The 15,605-nt window shown below is 41.0% G+C and overlaps 1 protein-coding gene and 1 long non-coding RNA gene across 4 annotated transcripts in view; one reads left to right on the top strand and one right to left on the bottom strand.

Annotated features, from left to right (window-relative positions):
* LOC132841114 (uncharacterized) overlaps positions 1-15,605 on the bottom strand; it is a 79,731-nt gene that overhangs the window by 42,297 nt on the left and 21,829 nt on the right. The gene's annotated exons all lie outside the window — the stretch shown is intronic.
* Positions 9,215-14,432, top strand: june (JunE proto-oncogene, AP-1 transcription factor subunit). 3 transcript variants are annotated; one of them, XR_009647860.1, is made up of 3 exons: positions 9,215-9,521; positions 9,819-11,528; positions 13,108-14,432. XR_009647860.1 is itself a non-coding variant. In XM_060863296.1 (2 exons), the coding sequence occupies exon 2, from the start codon at positions 9,935-9,937 to the stop codon at positions 10,964-10,966; it is 1,032 nt and encodes a 343-aa protein (XP_060719279.1). In that variant the 5' UTR covers positions 9,215-9,521; positions 9,819-9,934; the 3' UTR covers positions 10,967-14,432. The 3 variants fall into 3 exon arrangements, 2 of the variants coding, with proteins under 2 accessions (XP_060719279.1, XP_060719280.1); XM_060863296.1 differs by having other exon boundaries at positions 9,819-14,432; XM_060863297.1 differs by lacking the exon at positions 9,215-9,521 and adding an exon at positions 9,536-9,646 and having other exon boundaries at positions 9,819-14,432.

Raw genomic sequence — 15,605 nt, 5'->3', positions numbered from 1 at the left:
GGCTTAGTGGTTAGCACGTTTGCCTCACACCTCCAAGATCGGGGTTCGAATGAGAGTGTGTGTGCCCTGCGATGGGTTGGCACTCCGTCCAGGGTGTATCCTGCCTTCATGCCCAATGACGCCTGAGATAGGCACAGGCTCTCCGTGACCCGAGGTAGTTCGGATAAGCGGTAGAAAATGAATGAATAATCAATTGTAGAAATTAAATTATTTACATTTAACTTAATTTTAAGCTTTATAATTTTTATTCTGTTTCTACAGGTTTCTGGAAAGCTGCTTTGAGACAATGCCAATTGTTAAATTGATGAATACAAAGAAATTGAATATATTATAAAAAACTATATCATGACGACATCGCAACAGGCATTCAGCCGAAGTCTCCTTCCATTCGGCTGTGTCGAACTTTTGTGCGGCTCTCATAGAAAATCATTATCGTTATATATGTTTCTTTTCTGGTTGGAGTTTAAAACTATAATTGTGTGCTTACATTTTCACCAAGTAAAGTGTTTTCCAACAATCACCATCAAAAATTCTAGAGGGAATGATTAGGTCTGGTGTTGGTGCATCCCGGGAATGAATTTGACCAATTAGACCAATTCTCATCAAGTGTGTATTTTTTGTGCAACTTCCCCCATTCATGCTAAGTTGCGGATTGTCCGTGGGTAGACTCTGAGCAGGCAGGAGCTGGAGGCTGGAGCCTCGTCATCATCATCGGTATGACATCAATAAAAGGTGAGTCAAACAGCTAACTACTGCGCTTGAATGAGCAACAAAACACTTTAGACTAATGGCTAGCCAAAAATGCAATGCCTAATGCAGGATCAAGCGTGGACCAAACAGGAAAAGCAAGGACTTCTACCCAGTCACTCAAACCAGTCACGGTCCAGCCGACGGTCTATAATATATTTGTGTCCACAGCCACTCTCGGCTATGTTCTGATGACGGTTTTGCCGTTCTGTCCGCTGACACACTGGCCACTTTGTATTCAGCATGGGAGCTGCTGTCATTAATTAGCCTCTGTCTGTCGCCGAGCAGAACCAGCATAAATCAAGCCTGCTCTTGCCAGGCCTCATTAGGGCGCTTTGAGTGATGCTGAGAGGGCACGAGGCCAGGCGTTTAAGCCGGAGCACACCCAGCGCTGTTTTTACAGCCCACTTCAGAGAGCTCTGGAAGGATGGAGCGGAACGGAGTGGAGGGGGAGTCTAAATGGACTTTTTGGCGAATGGTTTACAAAAAAAAAAAGAACACTCAAATCAAATTGTATTTTCAAACTGAGCCAGAGAGCAGATGGATATGGTTGGGGTTCAGCACAATTTTAGGATCAGTAACAGCAATGACAAGTGTACTAGAAGCTAATAATGGTCCAAATCAATGATGACCGGTTGTTATGTTAGATCTAAGGACAAATAAGAATGATGTGGAGCAAATTATGAAATATATGAAAATGCAAAATAAAAAAGTTTTAATTCATATTTATCCCTATTGAGCAAACCAGAGGCAACGGTGGCAATATGAAGCGATATGAGGAAGAAACCTTGAGAGGAACCAGACTCAAGGGAATCTTATCTGAGTAACACTGTGAGTGTGATTATAAATCATTTACTTTTTACAACAGTGTCTTTAGCATTTTTTTCAGCTCTGTAATGTCATACTGGATTCATGCCATGTTTCCTCTGAAGAACAAACATGAAAAAGTTGTAACCATCAGCTACCAGAACAGCTTCATTGCACGCTGGCATTGATTTTCTGGAAGTAAAAAAATTAATTAATTAATTAATTAATAATAATAATAATAATAATAATAATAATAATAATAATAATGGTGGAAATCTCTGTTTAAAGCATCGGTCCAAAATCCCACAAACTGGCCCGAGATCAGGTGACTGAGAAGGCTATAGAATGTGACTTACTTCATCTCATCAAACTAGTAAATGAGCCCTTGTCTTCTTTTGGACTGGGGCGGAGTCCAAGTGGAAGAGGCCACTCCCATCAGGATAGAAATGTAGGATAAAAGTGAGAAAAGAATTGAGCTCCATAGCAAAACAGAGCCACTGGAGGTTTTAATTTTCCATTCATTTGTCCCTCATCTGTAACGTCTTCATTGACTATTAACGAGTAAACAGAATATCCTCTGCATTTTCTTTCGCATTTCTTCGCTTCTCAACTCTTTCATTCACTCATGCCATTTGATGTCTCCAAACCATGTCCGAACTTGACATTCAACCAAACCAATGTTTCTGTGGCAACCAGAATGGAGCATGAGTCATCTGGGGAATGAGGTGGCCCGCTAAACTGGAGCTCCACATCTCATGGGCAGGATATTACCTCAGATATCAAATAACACTCATCAAAAGCTAGCATGAAATGTCACTGCTCAAGTTGAGAGAGGTGTCTCTATCATCCCTGCCCAAATCACTCAACTATGTTGTGTTGTAGTGACGCGTCATCTCCAAACGTGTCGACTCTTTGATTCGGCTCTTCGACTCGCTTCTTTTAAATAAACTGATACATGGAGTCACCCGGCATTTTTACACAAAGATGTGATTTGTGTGTGATTTCAACCGTTTCAGTGCTTCCATGCTAATTTTTTTAAACCTCTGATGTTTTTAGGATCAGTGAGTCATGTGTGAACAGTTAACTCAGCATGCGTGGCAAACAATTACCTGAATAAATAGAACTAAAATCTCTTAAACACAGCACATACGCAGGAGTATTCGTCAGTAGCACCTTGCTGACTTTAATAGGCCTGTTTTATTAAGTAGAACATAAAATAAGGCGGGAAATCCCTGTGTGTATGCGAAAACATCACTGAGTCATTATGGAATAAGAGGAATCGACTCAATCGAGTCAAATGATATGACTTACTACAAAGAACTTTAATTCTCATCATTTCCACGCATACACACACCTGCTATCAAGGTCTCTACAGTTTACACGGTTAATATATTAATATAATATATGCTGTTTATTGATGTTGTATTATTTTAGTAGTATGTCTGTAGATGTATAACAGCGGGATTAGGGTTGAAATTGATCTTTGCTTAGTAGGGAACATAAAATGAGGGGTAATGAAGTAGAAAACAAGATATAAACTGGGTCCAGATTTTATAAAGGCCTCTACTGATTTATTAAGACGTTTTTCTGGCAGCTCGGGTTTTTTTCGGCTCAAGTTCAGGAATCTCAGTTACGAACAGTTTTTAATTCCATACACCAGCTCCTACTTGCACTGTAGTTTTGCCCAGAAGCGAGTGTCAGGCAAAGAGAGCGACCACTAACCTATAATCTGTCACACACACACACAAATACACACACACACACACAAACACACACACATACACACACACACAAACTGGCGACTGACCAGCCACTCCTCAAAGCTAGACGCAAATGTGTGTTTATTCTACACGCTCAGACACTACCTCACTGGCTGTTTGTTCAAAAGCCTCTCGTCCTGAACACGGTCATTTATTCCACTAATATCTGTGGCAGCCAAGCGGGTAAATAAACACCGAGCGGGCCCAAGGAGAGGCGTGCTTTGTTTTCTCTTCTCTTTTATTATTTTTCTACGGTGTTGTCTCGTGAACGCAGAACAGGAATAACAGCTGAGAGCTTCTCAAGTCGTCCTTCTCTAGCCGTAGGTCGATGTGCTTCTGTAGCAACGTACCGTACCGGCCACAATGTCGGTTCAATATACAAATCGCATTAGGTGAATAGGTTAAGGGTCATAATTTATGTGAGGAAAACTGAACAAAATTGATCATAAAGTAGTAGCTAGTCTTCACTCATTCACTCATCTTCTACCGCTTATCCGAACTACCTCGGGTCACAGGGAGCCTGTGCCTATCTCAGGCGTCATCGGGCATGAAGGCAGGATACACCCTGGATGGAGTGCCAACCCATCGCAGGGCACACACACACTCTCATTCACTCACGCACTAGCACTAGACTTATATTCGCAAATACTAGCAACAATTCCAGCAACTAAAGTTCAGGGAAAAGATAATATAAGTTTGAGTGGTTATGACGGATATGTTTATGCAATGAAAAGAAACAGCGACGTCCATGATTCATTGACATCTGCGAACATTTCTCCAGTTTGTAAGCAGAAATTAATTCAGATTTAGTGCCAATAACTAACTGCTACCATGATCCAAGGATCAGGCAACACATCTATTAAATATCAGCTATTAAAATACACCCTGACCATGTGATCAACTTGGAAAAGATCTCCACGAAGCTCAGAAAGCCTAAGACGAGCTAAAACATGTTCGCTGAATGAAATGAATAGAGTGAAAGTAGCTAATGGACTCTTGATACAATGGCTTTCCACGCAGCGCTGACTCTCGGCCATTGGCTGCTGCTCGGCAGTATGATTAAATAGAATATTCCTGCTGATAATAAAATAGCAGACCTGTTGTGGTGTTAAAAGCAAGAATGTTTTTCATGAAGCTAAGAGGCTTGGCTTTTTTTTTTCTTCCTACGGCTCCGAGGTGGCCGTTATTAAGCCTTTCAGTTCCGAGATAAACGGAGAGTGTGAATGTGGAGCGCAGAAACAAGGTGGCTGTTCGTTACATCACACCCCACAAACTCCTCTGCCATCAGAGACTAAACAGGCTGGAAGATTATTTCTCCCATGCGCTTCACGTCGTATCGGGAAACGTAGAATAAGTCTGCGCTCGCCTTTGAAATGATAAACTCATGTTACGGCACGTTACGTTTAATCTGAAAGTCGGGTTCGTCGACGTCTCTCTTTCATCTGTCATAACAGGATTTTATTTTACACTTAGTTTTGATTATTTGCAAAGTTTGTGAATTTCGGTTGTGAAATACTGTAGGAGTTTCTTGTTCTTTCTTGCATGACAACAGAGGAAGACACAGATTATTATTTTAAGGTGTGTTCACGTATGCAGCATTTATACTGTTTGAATGGTATTCTGATATGTTTTCCGCCTCCGTGTAGCTGTTTTGGCAGGTGAGAACACGGCGTTCATAGCTTGGGTGTGGACCAAAACAACCGGTCCAGGAGCGTCCGAGCGAGGTGATGTCGGTCCACTTCTGGGAGAATTAAGCGATTTGACTCTGAATCAAGGAATCGAATTGAATGTAATCGAATCACTGAATTTGTGAATCGAATCAAACAAAATGTGACTTTTTTAGGTTGTGAATTTTTTCAGTATCTCCAGAGGAGAAATTAAATAACTTCAGGATATTTTAAAGAGAAAAATATCCAGAAATTAAATCCAGAATGTGGCACATGAACAAAATGAGGTAATAAATGAATCACTTTGCACCAGCTCTGAGTTTGTCTGATTTCCATCGTCGTAATTCTAACCAACTAATGGAAGTGTTTTCAGATGAGGATGTTTTCCGGCTTGAATGCCACCCAGACATTTATACACTCACTTTTTACTTTGCTTTTGCTTTACACTGTGAAACTAAACTAAGTCAAATAGCAGCACAAGTATCAATTTGGCTCTGATTCAGACTCAGCGAATGGACTAACAGGTGTGAAAGCAGCTAAGATGTATGTGTGTGAGAGCTTGTGTGTGTGAGAGTGTGTGTGTCTGTGTGTGCTTGTGTGTGTGTTTGAGTGGAGTGTGTGTGTGTGAGTGTGTGTGAGTGTGTAAGTGTGCGTGTGTGTGTTTGAGTGAAGTGTGTGTGTTTGTGTGGAGTGTGTGTTTGTGTGATGTGTGTGTGAGTGTGTGTTTGTGTGGAGTGTGTGTGTGTGTGTGTGTGTGTGTGTGTGAGAGTGTGCGTGTGTGTGTTTGAGTGGAATGTGTGTGTGAGTGTGTAAGTGTGCGTGTGTGTGTGTTTGTGTGGAGTGTGTGTGAGAGTGTGTTTGTGTGGAGTCTGTGTGAGTGTGTGTGAGTGTGTAAGTGTGCGTGTGTGTTTGAGTGACGTGTTTGTGTTTGTGTGGAGTGTGTGTTTGTGTGATGTGTGTGTGAGTGTGTGTTTGTGTGGAGTGTGTGTGTGTGTGTGTGTGTGTGTGTGTGTGTGTGTGAGTGTGCGTGTGTGTGTTTGAGTGAAGTGTGTGTGTTTGTGTGGAGTGTGTGTTTGTGTGATGTGTGTGTGAGTGTGTGTTTGTGTGGAGTGTGTGTGTGTGTGTGTGAGTGTGCGTGTGTGTGTTTGAGTGGAATGTGTGTGTGAGTGTGTAAGTGTGCGTGTGTGTGTGTCTGTGTGGAGTGTGTGTGAGAGTGTGTTTGTGTGGAGTCTGTGTGAGTGTGTGTGTGTGTTTGAGTAGAGTGTGTGTTTGTGTGGAGTGTGTGAGTATGTCTGTGTGTGTGTGTGTGTGTGTGTGTGTGTGTGTGTGTGTGTGTGTGTGTGTGTGTGTGTGTTTTGGACTGGATGGAGGAATAATATCCTGCAGCGAATCACCTTTAGAGCAGTTAACTCATGCAGACGGGTGAGATGTAGCCTCTGTGTTGGTTTAGGGTAGCAGTGTTATTGCTTCAGGCATTTGTACTGTCCTCAACCCTGTCAGCACAGAACACACTCCGTAACACTGAAACCTTCAACGGGCCAAAACAGCATCTCCAAACACCTTCACCTCTTCACCTGCCAATACGATCAGTGGAAACTTCACTTGACTAGCGCAATAAAACTCAGTCGTTCAGGTAAAAAAAAAAAACTGAAACTAGCATAAGATTTTATTTCTTTTTCTATAATTCACTTTTTTTTAACTTGTTAAACACTACAAGCCATTTTTTAAACCTCAAACGTGGGGCTTATTTTTTCCTTTGAACAAATGAACCTAACTATTGCTTTTAAATATTTGAATATTTGAACATTATACAGATAATAATAACAACAAGAAGAAGAACAATAAAATTTATTAGCAGCCGTTTATGTAAATTTTGCCTCCATACAGAAATCCTCAAAAAAGAAAGAAAGAAAGAAAGAAAGACAGAAAGAAAGAAAAAAGAAAGAAAGAAAAAAGAAAGAAAGAAAGAAAGAAAGAAAGAAAGAAAGAAAGAAAGAAAGAAAGAAAAAGAAATAAAGAAAGAAGGACAGAAAGAAACAGAAAGAAACAGAAAGAAAGAAAGAAAGAAAGAAAGAAAGAAAGAAAGAAAGAAAGACAGAAAGAAAGAAATGGCCGCTATAACAAGCTGCTATATTTCCAGCTTTCGCTCACCGAGCGTTTATTTTGGTAGCACGAAAGTCTTCATGCGTTCTTTTTTTGTCTTTGTAACTTAAAAAAATGAGGTTGCTGAGGAAATGACTTTTTATAGCTGAGTGATAACAGGAACAAACCTGTCTTACAGACGTTCCACAACATCAAGCATAACCGATATGATTTGTCAGTTCTTTAATTTAAAGTTTCATTCGCTGGCAAATGTCTGTAATATAAGAGGAATAAAAGAGGAATAAAACTCTTCAAGACTGTGTTTTTTGGAAAAGAATCATCATTGTTGTGGTAATACTAACTCTATAACAGCACGCAGACATCGTGGTTTATTCATCTCACGTGCTTCATCTCTCGTTCAAAGCGTTCCTCCATTTTTTTGTGTACAATGGATGATACAATGAAAATAATTTGATTTATTTCTATAGACAATTCACTTTGTCTCAAAGCGGCTTTACGGAAGTATAGAAATAACATCGATCCATAATGAGCAAGCCGGAGGTGACGGTGGTGAGGAAAAACTCCCTGAGATGATATGAGGAAGAAACCTTGAGAGGAACCAGATTCGGATGTGAACCTCATCCTCGTTTGTTTGACACCGGACAGGAAACATTGTAAATGTAAATAAGGACCCGTACAAAATACACCGTATGAAAGATCCTGGGTGCCAATTAAATCTAGCTTCTACACATCCTGCCGAAGTGCTGCATGCACCTTCAGAATATGTCATCAGAAAGGGGTTTTCCCAGTAATCAAACAGGGAAATCTTACCACTGTATCACCGTAAGACATGAGTAAATGGATTTATAACAGATGTGTAGAGGTTTTATGCTTTATTTTATATGCAGTACAGTAATGGCAGGTTTATGCTGATGAATTACAGGTGAAATGCATTTGTTAAACTGTACTGTATTTGATTGGGGTTATTCTGTATGTACTGTATGTAAAACAGTGTCAGGGGAAAAAAGAAAAGAAAACTTTTGATCTTTTTCTATTCTGATCTTCTGGACGTTCGAATTTTTCATGATGTGCACAAAAATAAGTACAAGCAATCGCTTCCATCTTCTTGTGGTAATGACGAATAAGTGACAGTACAAATCACTTTCCCAGAACTACATGCTCTAGTATTCGAATGATGTGGTGATCACAACAAAATCCCCTCAGTGATGATAAAACCTACATCTCACAAATGTAGACTTAACAACAAAATACTTCATTCAACACTGTGGGTGCTTAAAAACAAGCTTACTGTGTGTTAATTCACACGTTATTGTAGGAGGCAAGTCATAAAACTGGATTGAAAAAAATGGAATCGATACACAAATGAATCGACTCTAAAAGAACGACACTTTGTTAACCTGTTTGAGTTAGAAACCTGACTGATTTCACATTTATTCTGCAAGTCATAAAACTGGATTGAGTTAGAAACCTGACTGATTTCACATTTATTCTGCAAGTCATAAAACTGGATTGAGTTAGAAACCTGACTGATTTCACATTTATTCTGCAAGTCATAAAAATAAATTGGAAAAAATTGAATCGAATCACAAATAAATCGACTCTAAACGAACGACTCTTTTTTTAACTTCTTTGAGTTAGAAACCTGACTGATTTCACATTTATTCCTCAAGTCATAAAACTGAATTGAAAATATGGAATCGATTCACAAATAAATGAATCGACTCTAAACGAGTCGACTCTTTGTTAACCTGTTAGAAAAGGCTGAGTTTTTTTGCTTGATTTTAGTTCATTTTTGTGCTTGATTTTAATAATAGGCATGTGCATTTAAGTAGCAATACTAAAAAAAAATCCAGCTATAATAAGCTTAATAAGCATCACACGGAGGACATTGTATTGTATTTATTAGCTGTAAATAAGTTGTTACGCTAAGAATCGGTATATCGAATCAAATGAAATTAGGACGAGTCGATTCTTTGCTGTTTCGTTCGAAAAAAAAGAATCGATTCCGTAGAGCAGCTGAAATCTGGGAACCATAGTAACGGTTACGCTTTTTTTTCTCACAACCAATCAAAAGACGAGAATGGTGCAAGGGGCGGGGCTAGGTGCGAGCGGGATAACCATCAGGAAGTGGCTCGAAGCAGATGAGGCGAAGGGCGTGTAGTTTTACCGAGCAGCCGAGCAGAAAAGTCCCGCAGTCGCGCGGAGACGGAGTGAGAGGCGCACGCGCTCGCTACAAACCAACAACGGCTGTTCTAGACATATCTGTAAACCATCACAACTTCTCGACAGAGAGATTAGAGACTGACGTCCTGTGATTACCGACCGCGGTGTGGATTATATGGCCGTGACGCCGTCGGACGCAGAGCCGTCGGTGGGTCTCGCGCTCCGTGTGGACTGAGCTCGAGCTCGCGCGCGTGACGGATCTCCGCCTCGCACGGTATTTCTCACGTCTGATTCATGACCAGTCGCGAACACGCGCACGATCACACGTACGCGCTCGTTTTACGGGGAGGTGATTTGTGTGACTCGTCCTGTCGGGTTTTCCGGTCACCTACACAGACCGTAAGAGGCGCGCGAGACTTTACTGTAATCGTTATTCATCAGTTGCTCATTAACACGCATAGGACACGTGTATCTAATCTGTGTGTATCTCTGGGCTGAGAGTGAACAATGATGTGAGAAGTTATTTGGTGTTTATTTTTCTCTCTTATTTACGCACGTGTCTCTCTTTCAGGTTGTCATACAGAGGCTTTTAACCCCGTGCACAAGGTGTGGACTATGTTTAATGTGAACGCTTCCTGCTCTGATACCCCCTTAATCAGATTATGAAGATTTCCCAGTCCAGCGTCAATGACAGGTAAGATGGAAACGCCTTTCTACCACGATGACACGCCGAGCGTTCCAAACTTCGGACAACTTCCAGACTACGATCGCTATCAAAGCCACAAGATGATGAGTAAGAAGAACATGGCCATGCACAATTTCCACGGAGTGGTCGGAGGCACGCAGGGTCTGAAGCTGCTGCAGAGCCAAGCCGGGAGCAGCGTCAACCCCAACCTGGGCATGAACAGCAACCCGAACGGCGCTCTGATGTCGTCGTCCGATATGAACCTCTTGAAACTCTCCAATCCCGATCTGGAGCACTTGATCATCCAGTCTAACCAGGGGCTGGTCACAACAAGCCCAGCACCGAGCTCTTCCACTAACACTTTCATGTACAGGAACCAGGCCACAAACGAGCAGGAAGGCTTTGCAGACGGTTTCGTCAAAGCTTTGGCAGATCTGCACAAACAGAACCAGTTGGTCGGGGCTCCCATATCCCCATCATCCTCCATTCAGGGGCCGTATCAAAGGAACCTCATGTCAAGCACAGACATGCCGATCTACACCAACCTGAGCAGTTATAACCCCAACCAGCTCCCTACATCGTACCCTGGAGGTCAGCTCTCTTACGGCGCGGCACACGCTGCAGCCCACTCCAGCCAGGGGCAAGGTCATCACCCTCACGGCAGAGGTCTTGATGCCCCTCAGACCGTTCCAGAGGTTCCTCACCCCCCTGGAGGAGATCCAACCGGTTCTCCGCCTTCCCTCTCACCTATTGACCTCGAGACCCAGGAGAGAATCAAGGCCGAGAGGAAGAAGCTGCGGAACCGTATCGCGGCCTCCAAGTGTCGCAAGAGGAAGCTGGAGCGCATTTCACGCCTGGAAGAGAAGGTGAAGGTGCTGAAGACACAGAACTCTGACCTGGCATCTACTGCCAGCATCTTGCGCGAGCAGGTCGCGCAGCTCAAACAGAAAGTCATGAACCACGTAACCAACGGCTGTCAGATCGCAGTCGGATCGGCCAGCATGGCCAAGAGCAGCGAGAGCACCAGCTGCTGAAGGTCCTTTTTTATTTCCTTCGCTCTGAACTCTCTATTTCCCTTCTGTTACTTCAAGTCGCTGTGAAAGATGAACAGCGAAAACCGAAGAAGGCTTGAAAGAGAACGGAAACCTCGTCCTGACACAGAACCTCGCAGACAAGGCACACACACACACAGAGAGAGAGAGAGAGAGAGAGAGAGAGAGAGAGAGAGAAAACCTCACACAGCAACTTGTCATGTCAGAGCGATCTCTCTCTCAGCTGTGTTCTCTGGCCAAAAGGAAATATTCTCTCCTTGCGTACAGACTGCGACGCCTTGCGTCGCACTTACAAGCCGTTTCACATCGAACTGCACTTTTTACTCCATCGGGTTAATAAGGACCGAGACTCCGACTCAGAGCAATACCAACCGAACCCGACACGTGAGGGACGACTCGAACGGAAACAACGAGCGACTCTCAGCTGGGATTCCTCCGACTCGAAAAAAATGTTTTATCTCCCCTGAGGATGAGCAGCTTGTGAAAAAAACAAAGATTTTACACTTCACTTTGATGGGAGTACGATCTCACTTACAGTCGCAGGGTAACTTTTTTTTTTTTTTTTTTTTCCCCCGAACAACATGCACTATTCTGCAAATCTGAACTTTTCTACGTTGATAAATACAAACCCACAGTGACCCGGAAGCACGAGCGAAATTTCCTCTGTTCCGGATTCGAAGGCGTCCGCACAGAAAGATACACAGCTAAAAATAAATGACGCCGTTCGTATGAATATTCAGTATGTCAAAAGTGTTGTGGTTAAGTGGAGACTTATTTGTTGCAGTCCAGTCTGAGTGATTATACATTGAATCCTTTGTGCATCCGTCGGTTCGTTTGATATCGTGCAATTTGTGAACGCAAAATACAGGAAAAGTTCCTCTTTGTTTTTTTCCTTTTTTAAATTTTTTTTTTTTAAAATAATCTTTAAGCAAAGTATTTTATAAGTATTATTTCATGATTGACTGTGTTTACTATATTATATTATATATTATATATTATATATTATATTATATTATGAACAAGAACACAAGGTCGGTCCCGTGCAGCACTTTTTTTAACGGCATCCCATAAAATTCCTGAACATTCCCGAGACCTTTTGCACTGTATTCAGTGGGTTGTGTTTTAACGCCTCGTGGCTGCTCTTTTTAATTTAAACCGCTGAGGCTTTAATAAAAAGGGACGTGTTTCCAGATGAGGGCTTGGAGCCAGAAAAGGGCTTTCGATCAATAGTATTTTGCTTTTGTTTTTTTTTTTTTGTTTGTTTTTTTTTTTTTTTTTAAAATTTCTTAAAAAAAAAAAAAAAACAAAACAAAAAAAAACAAAAAAAAAAATTTATTTATGCAAAAACTTTATCTATGATATTTATGTTGTTTATGTAAAAGGACTGTACAGGTTTAAAATACCGGTGTCGTGTTGGCACTTTTGTTATTTTTTTGTTTGCTTTTTTTTTTTATTATTATTGTTATTATTTTTTTTGGGAACTACATAGTTGCACATAAAGTCGAAACAGTAAACGATGTCTAATATTTATCCTTCGTGTACAGCGTAATAGTTTGCCTTTGTTTTTGTTGGAAACAAATAAAACGTCAAGATTGTTGAATTTTTGGTACGAAGAATCAATCCAGAACTAGTTTACTTCATATTCACTTTATAAAGGTTTAGAAATAACGATCCTACAGCAGGAAAGGAATTTTCAGAATTTTTTTGTTTGTTTGTTTGTTTGTTTGTTTTTTAAATTGATGAAATTGCGCTTCGTTCAGTCTAGGAGCGAAGTCAAAGATCTTTTGATTTTTGTCAAAATTTCTATTTGAAATTTGTCACAAAAAAAAAAAAAAAAAAAGCACTTTTAAAGGCTGATCTTGTCATTCTGGCTCCTGAGTTAAAATGCATGAGGGTGTTTAAAGCATCTGTGCTTAAAGCTAATACTGTAAGTTAGCATTAGTTCAAACGACTGGCGAAATCTGTTCATAAAAATCTCTTTAAACGTTTACGACGTCTCGTTTACGACGCCTCGAAACCTGAGCGCATGACGACGTTTCAAAGCGTCAAACGTGATAATATTGTCTTCGTTTCATAAGTATTGGCACCTGCCTACTCACAGCAGCTTGCTTTTTTTTTCTAAGGTGATTGACGCTCACGCAGAGCGAGAACTCTTATCGTGTTGTTGGTGCACTGAATTTCTGTCCAACTGCCTTTCCTACTAAACAAATACATGAAATCTTTATTTATATAGAAATCTCTCTCTTTGTCTATATATATATATATATATATATATATATATATAGATATATATCTATATATATCTATATTCTTATCAGTCCCAATAAGGGTTTGATCCTGAACTGTCAATGAACCTTTTCTGAGCGTCAAAAGGGAAATATTTATTTTTGAAACTTGAATACTGTTATGTATTTTTTTCTTTTCTCTCTTTTGGTTGGTTTAATTTTTTTTTTTTTTTTTTGGATGTCACAAACTTCTATTTTTGTACAAAGAAAATGCAAAATGTTTTAATGAAGAGAGAACAGTAAATGTGCATACTGTACTTTGGCTGGTAGACCTATCCTCATTCCAGTAATACTTTATTTATTGAGCTGGTTTTGAACATTTTTGACGCTTCGAGCATTTCCGCCTCTCGTGAAGTGAGATTTCAAGAAGAAGAAGACGAAAAAAAAAACACCTGACACGTTTACTAGCACGAAATCCTGAAGGTTTACGCTAAAGAAGGACTCTTTTTTTTGTTGTTGTTGTTGTTGTTGTTGTCTGAGGACAATCCATGATGTGCACTTGAGGCCTTTTAGGACTTTCTTGTATCTGATCCGACGTTTACGGCTTTGTGTCACGTTAGACTGGGAGAAACCGCGAGAATTCGAGTGTTTTACGTTTATTTTCACACTAAACTTAACCTGTTTGTTAAAGCTGTGAGACGGTTCACGATAACGGTCCTGATGGAAAGGTGCGGGTCAGTAACCGAGACGTTCTCTCTGTCTGCCGCACCGTCTGGCCAAAGATATCAACACTTTCATCAGACAGTATTAGCTTCCTCTAATAAAGAATCCAAATTTTTAAATTGATCACGATACAAAAGAGTCAGACGTTTCTGTAGTGATCACGACTGACATAAATAGAGCTTTGGAATTAAAAGGTTTTTTGTTTGGTTGTTTTTTTCCCCTTGTATTTGGGGTTGGAGTTGGAGAGGTGTTCGCTTTTCCTCATCATCCTCTGCTCTTTCCTGTCTTCATCTTTCCCCCTCGAATGGGAACCGTAGTCTCCGTACACTCACAGGACGACGTGACTAAGGGGCGACTTGCCTTGCTTTCGATTCATGGTTGTTGTTGTTGCTGGTGGTGGTGTTTTGTTGTTGTTGTTTTTTTATTGTTGTTTTGTTTATTTTTTAAATATTGTTCCTTGTTTTCATGTTTTCTAATCAATAAAGTCGTAGGTTTCTGAACGCGTCGTGTTCGTCCGAGGTCTGATTTCAACCAGAGCTTTGGTGGTTGGGTGCAAAAGTTAGTGCACCCTTATCAGAAAACAATTGTTTGTTTGTTTATTTTATTTATTTATTTATTTTTTTAAACCAAGATGTAACATTTAATTAATGTTTCTTAATCTGTATGGGTAATAAATATGTTCAAAATATGTAGGGAAAAAAGTAACCCCCTTATGTTTTTGGATCACTTTCTTGTATTTTGTTTAAAATCCAGTGCATAAAAAAAATACTTTTTTGAACCCCCGAGAGAAGGGAATGGGGCAGGGTGGAGGGGTGAAGGGGGTACTTACTTTTGCACTCGACTGTGTAAGCATGTATCTAACGCACGAAAAGTGAAGGCTGTTACAGCTTGTATGATAAAATGCACCTTCCTTGTGAGTAAGGAAGATATAAATAGTTAGGATTCCTGCCAGAGACTCGCTGCATATACGTAGAGCTTTGCTCTGAAAGAGAACTGCTGTCATTCTGCACTTTAGCTTCTCTTCGTCTCTTCTTCACGTCTCCGCTCCAGCTGAACGTCCACGATAGGATTATTATAGATTATTTGCCCTTCTTTTGATTCTTCAGGAAGTCACACTTGTTGAATTGTTGAACACTGTACATTTGGCAGGGGGGGGCACGGTGGCTTAGTGGTTAGCACGTTCGCCTCACACCTCCAGGGTTGGGGGTTCGATTCTCGCCTCCACCTTGTGTGTGTGGAGTTTGCATGTTCTCCCCGTGCCTCGGGGGTTTCCTCCGGGTACTCCGGTTTCCTCCCCCGGTCCAAAGACATGCATGGTAGGTTGATTGGCATCTCTGGAAAATTGTCCGTAGTGTGTGATTGCGTGAGTGAATGAGAGTGTGTGTGTGTGCCCTGTGATGGGTTGGCACTCCGTCCAGGGTGTATCCTGCCTTGATGCCCGATGACGCCTGAGATAGGCACAGGCTCCCCGTGACCCGAGGTAGTTCGGATAAGCGGTAGAAGATGAATGAATGAATGAATGTACATTTGGCAAGAAAAGAAAGGGAAAGAAATATGTTCTTGTTGTCTCTCTCTCTCTGTGTGTGTGTGTGTGTGTGTGTGTGTGTTTCATTAGAACAGCTTCCGCACCCATAGGAGACTTTTCTGGCTAATTTGAAACATCATCTTTTATC

This window comes from Tachysurus vachellii, chromosome 26 (assembly GCF_030014155.1).
Source record: "Tachysurus vachellii isolate PV-2020 chromosome 26, HZAU_Pvac_v1, whole genome shotgun sequence".
Classification (NCBI taxonomy): domain Eukaryota; kingdom Metazoa; phylum Chordata; class Actinopteri; order Siluriformes; family Bagridae; genus Tachysurus; species Tachysurus vachellii.
Note: the sequence above shows the minus strand (reverse complement) of the source record. Positions and strands in the feature narration are given on the sequence as shown.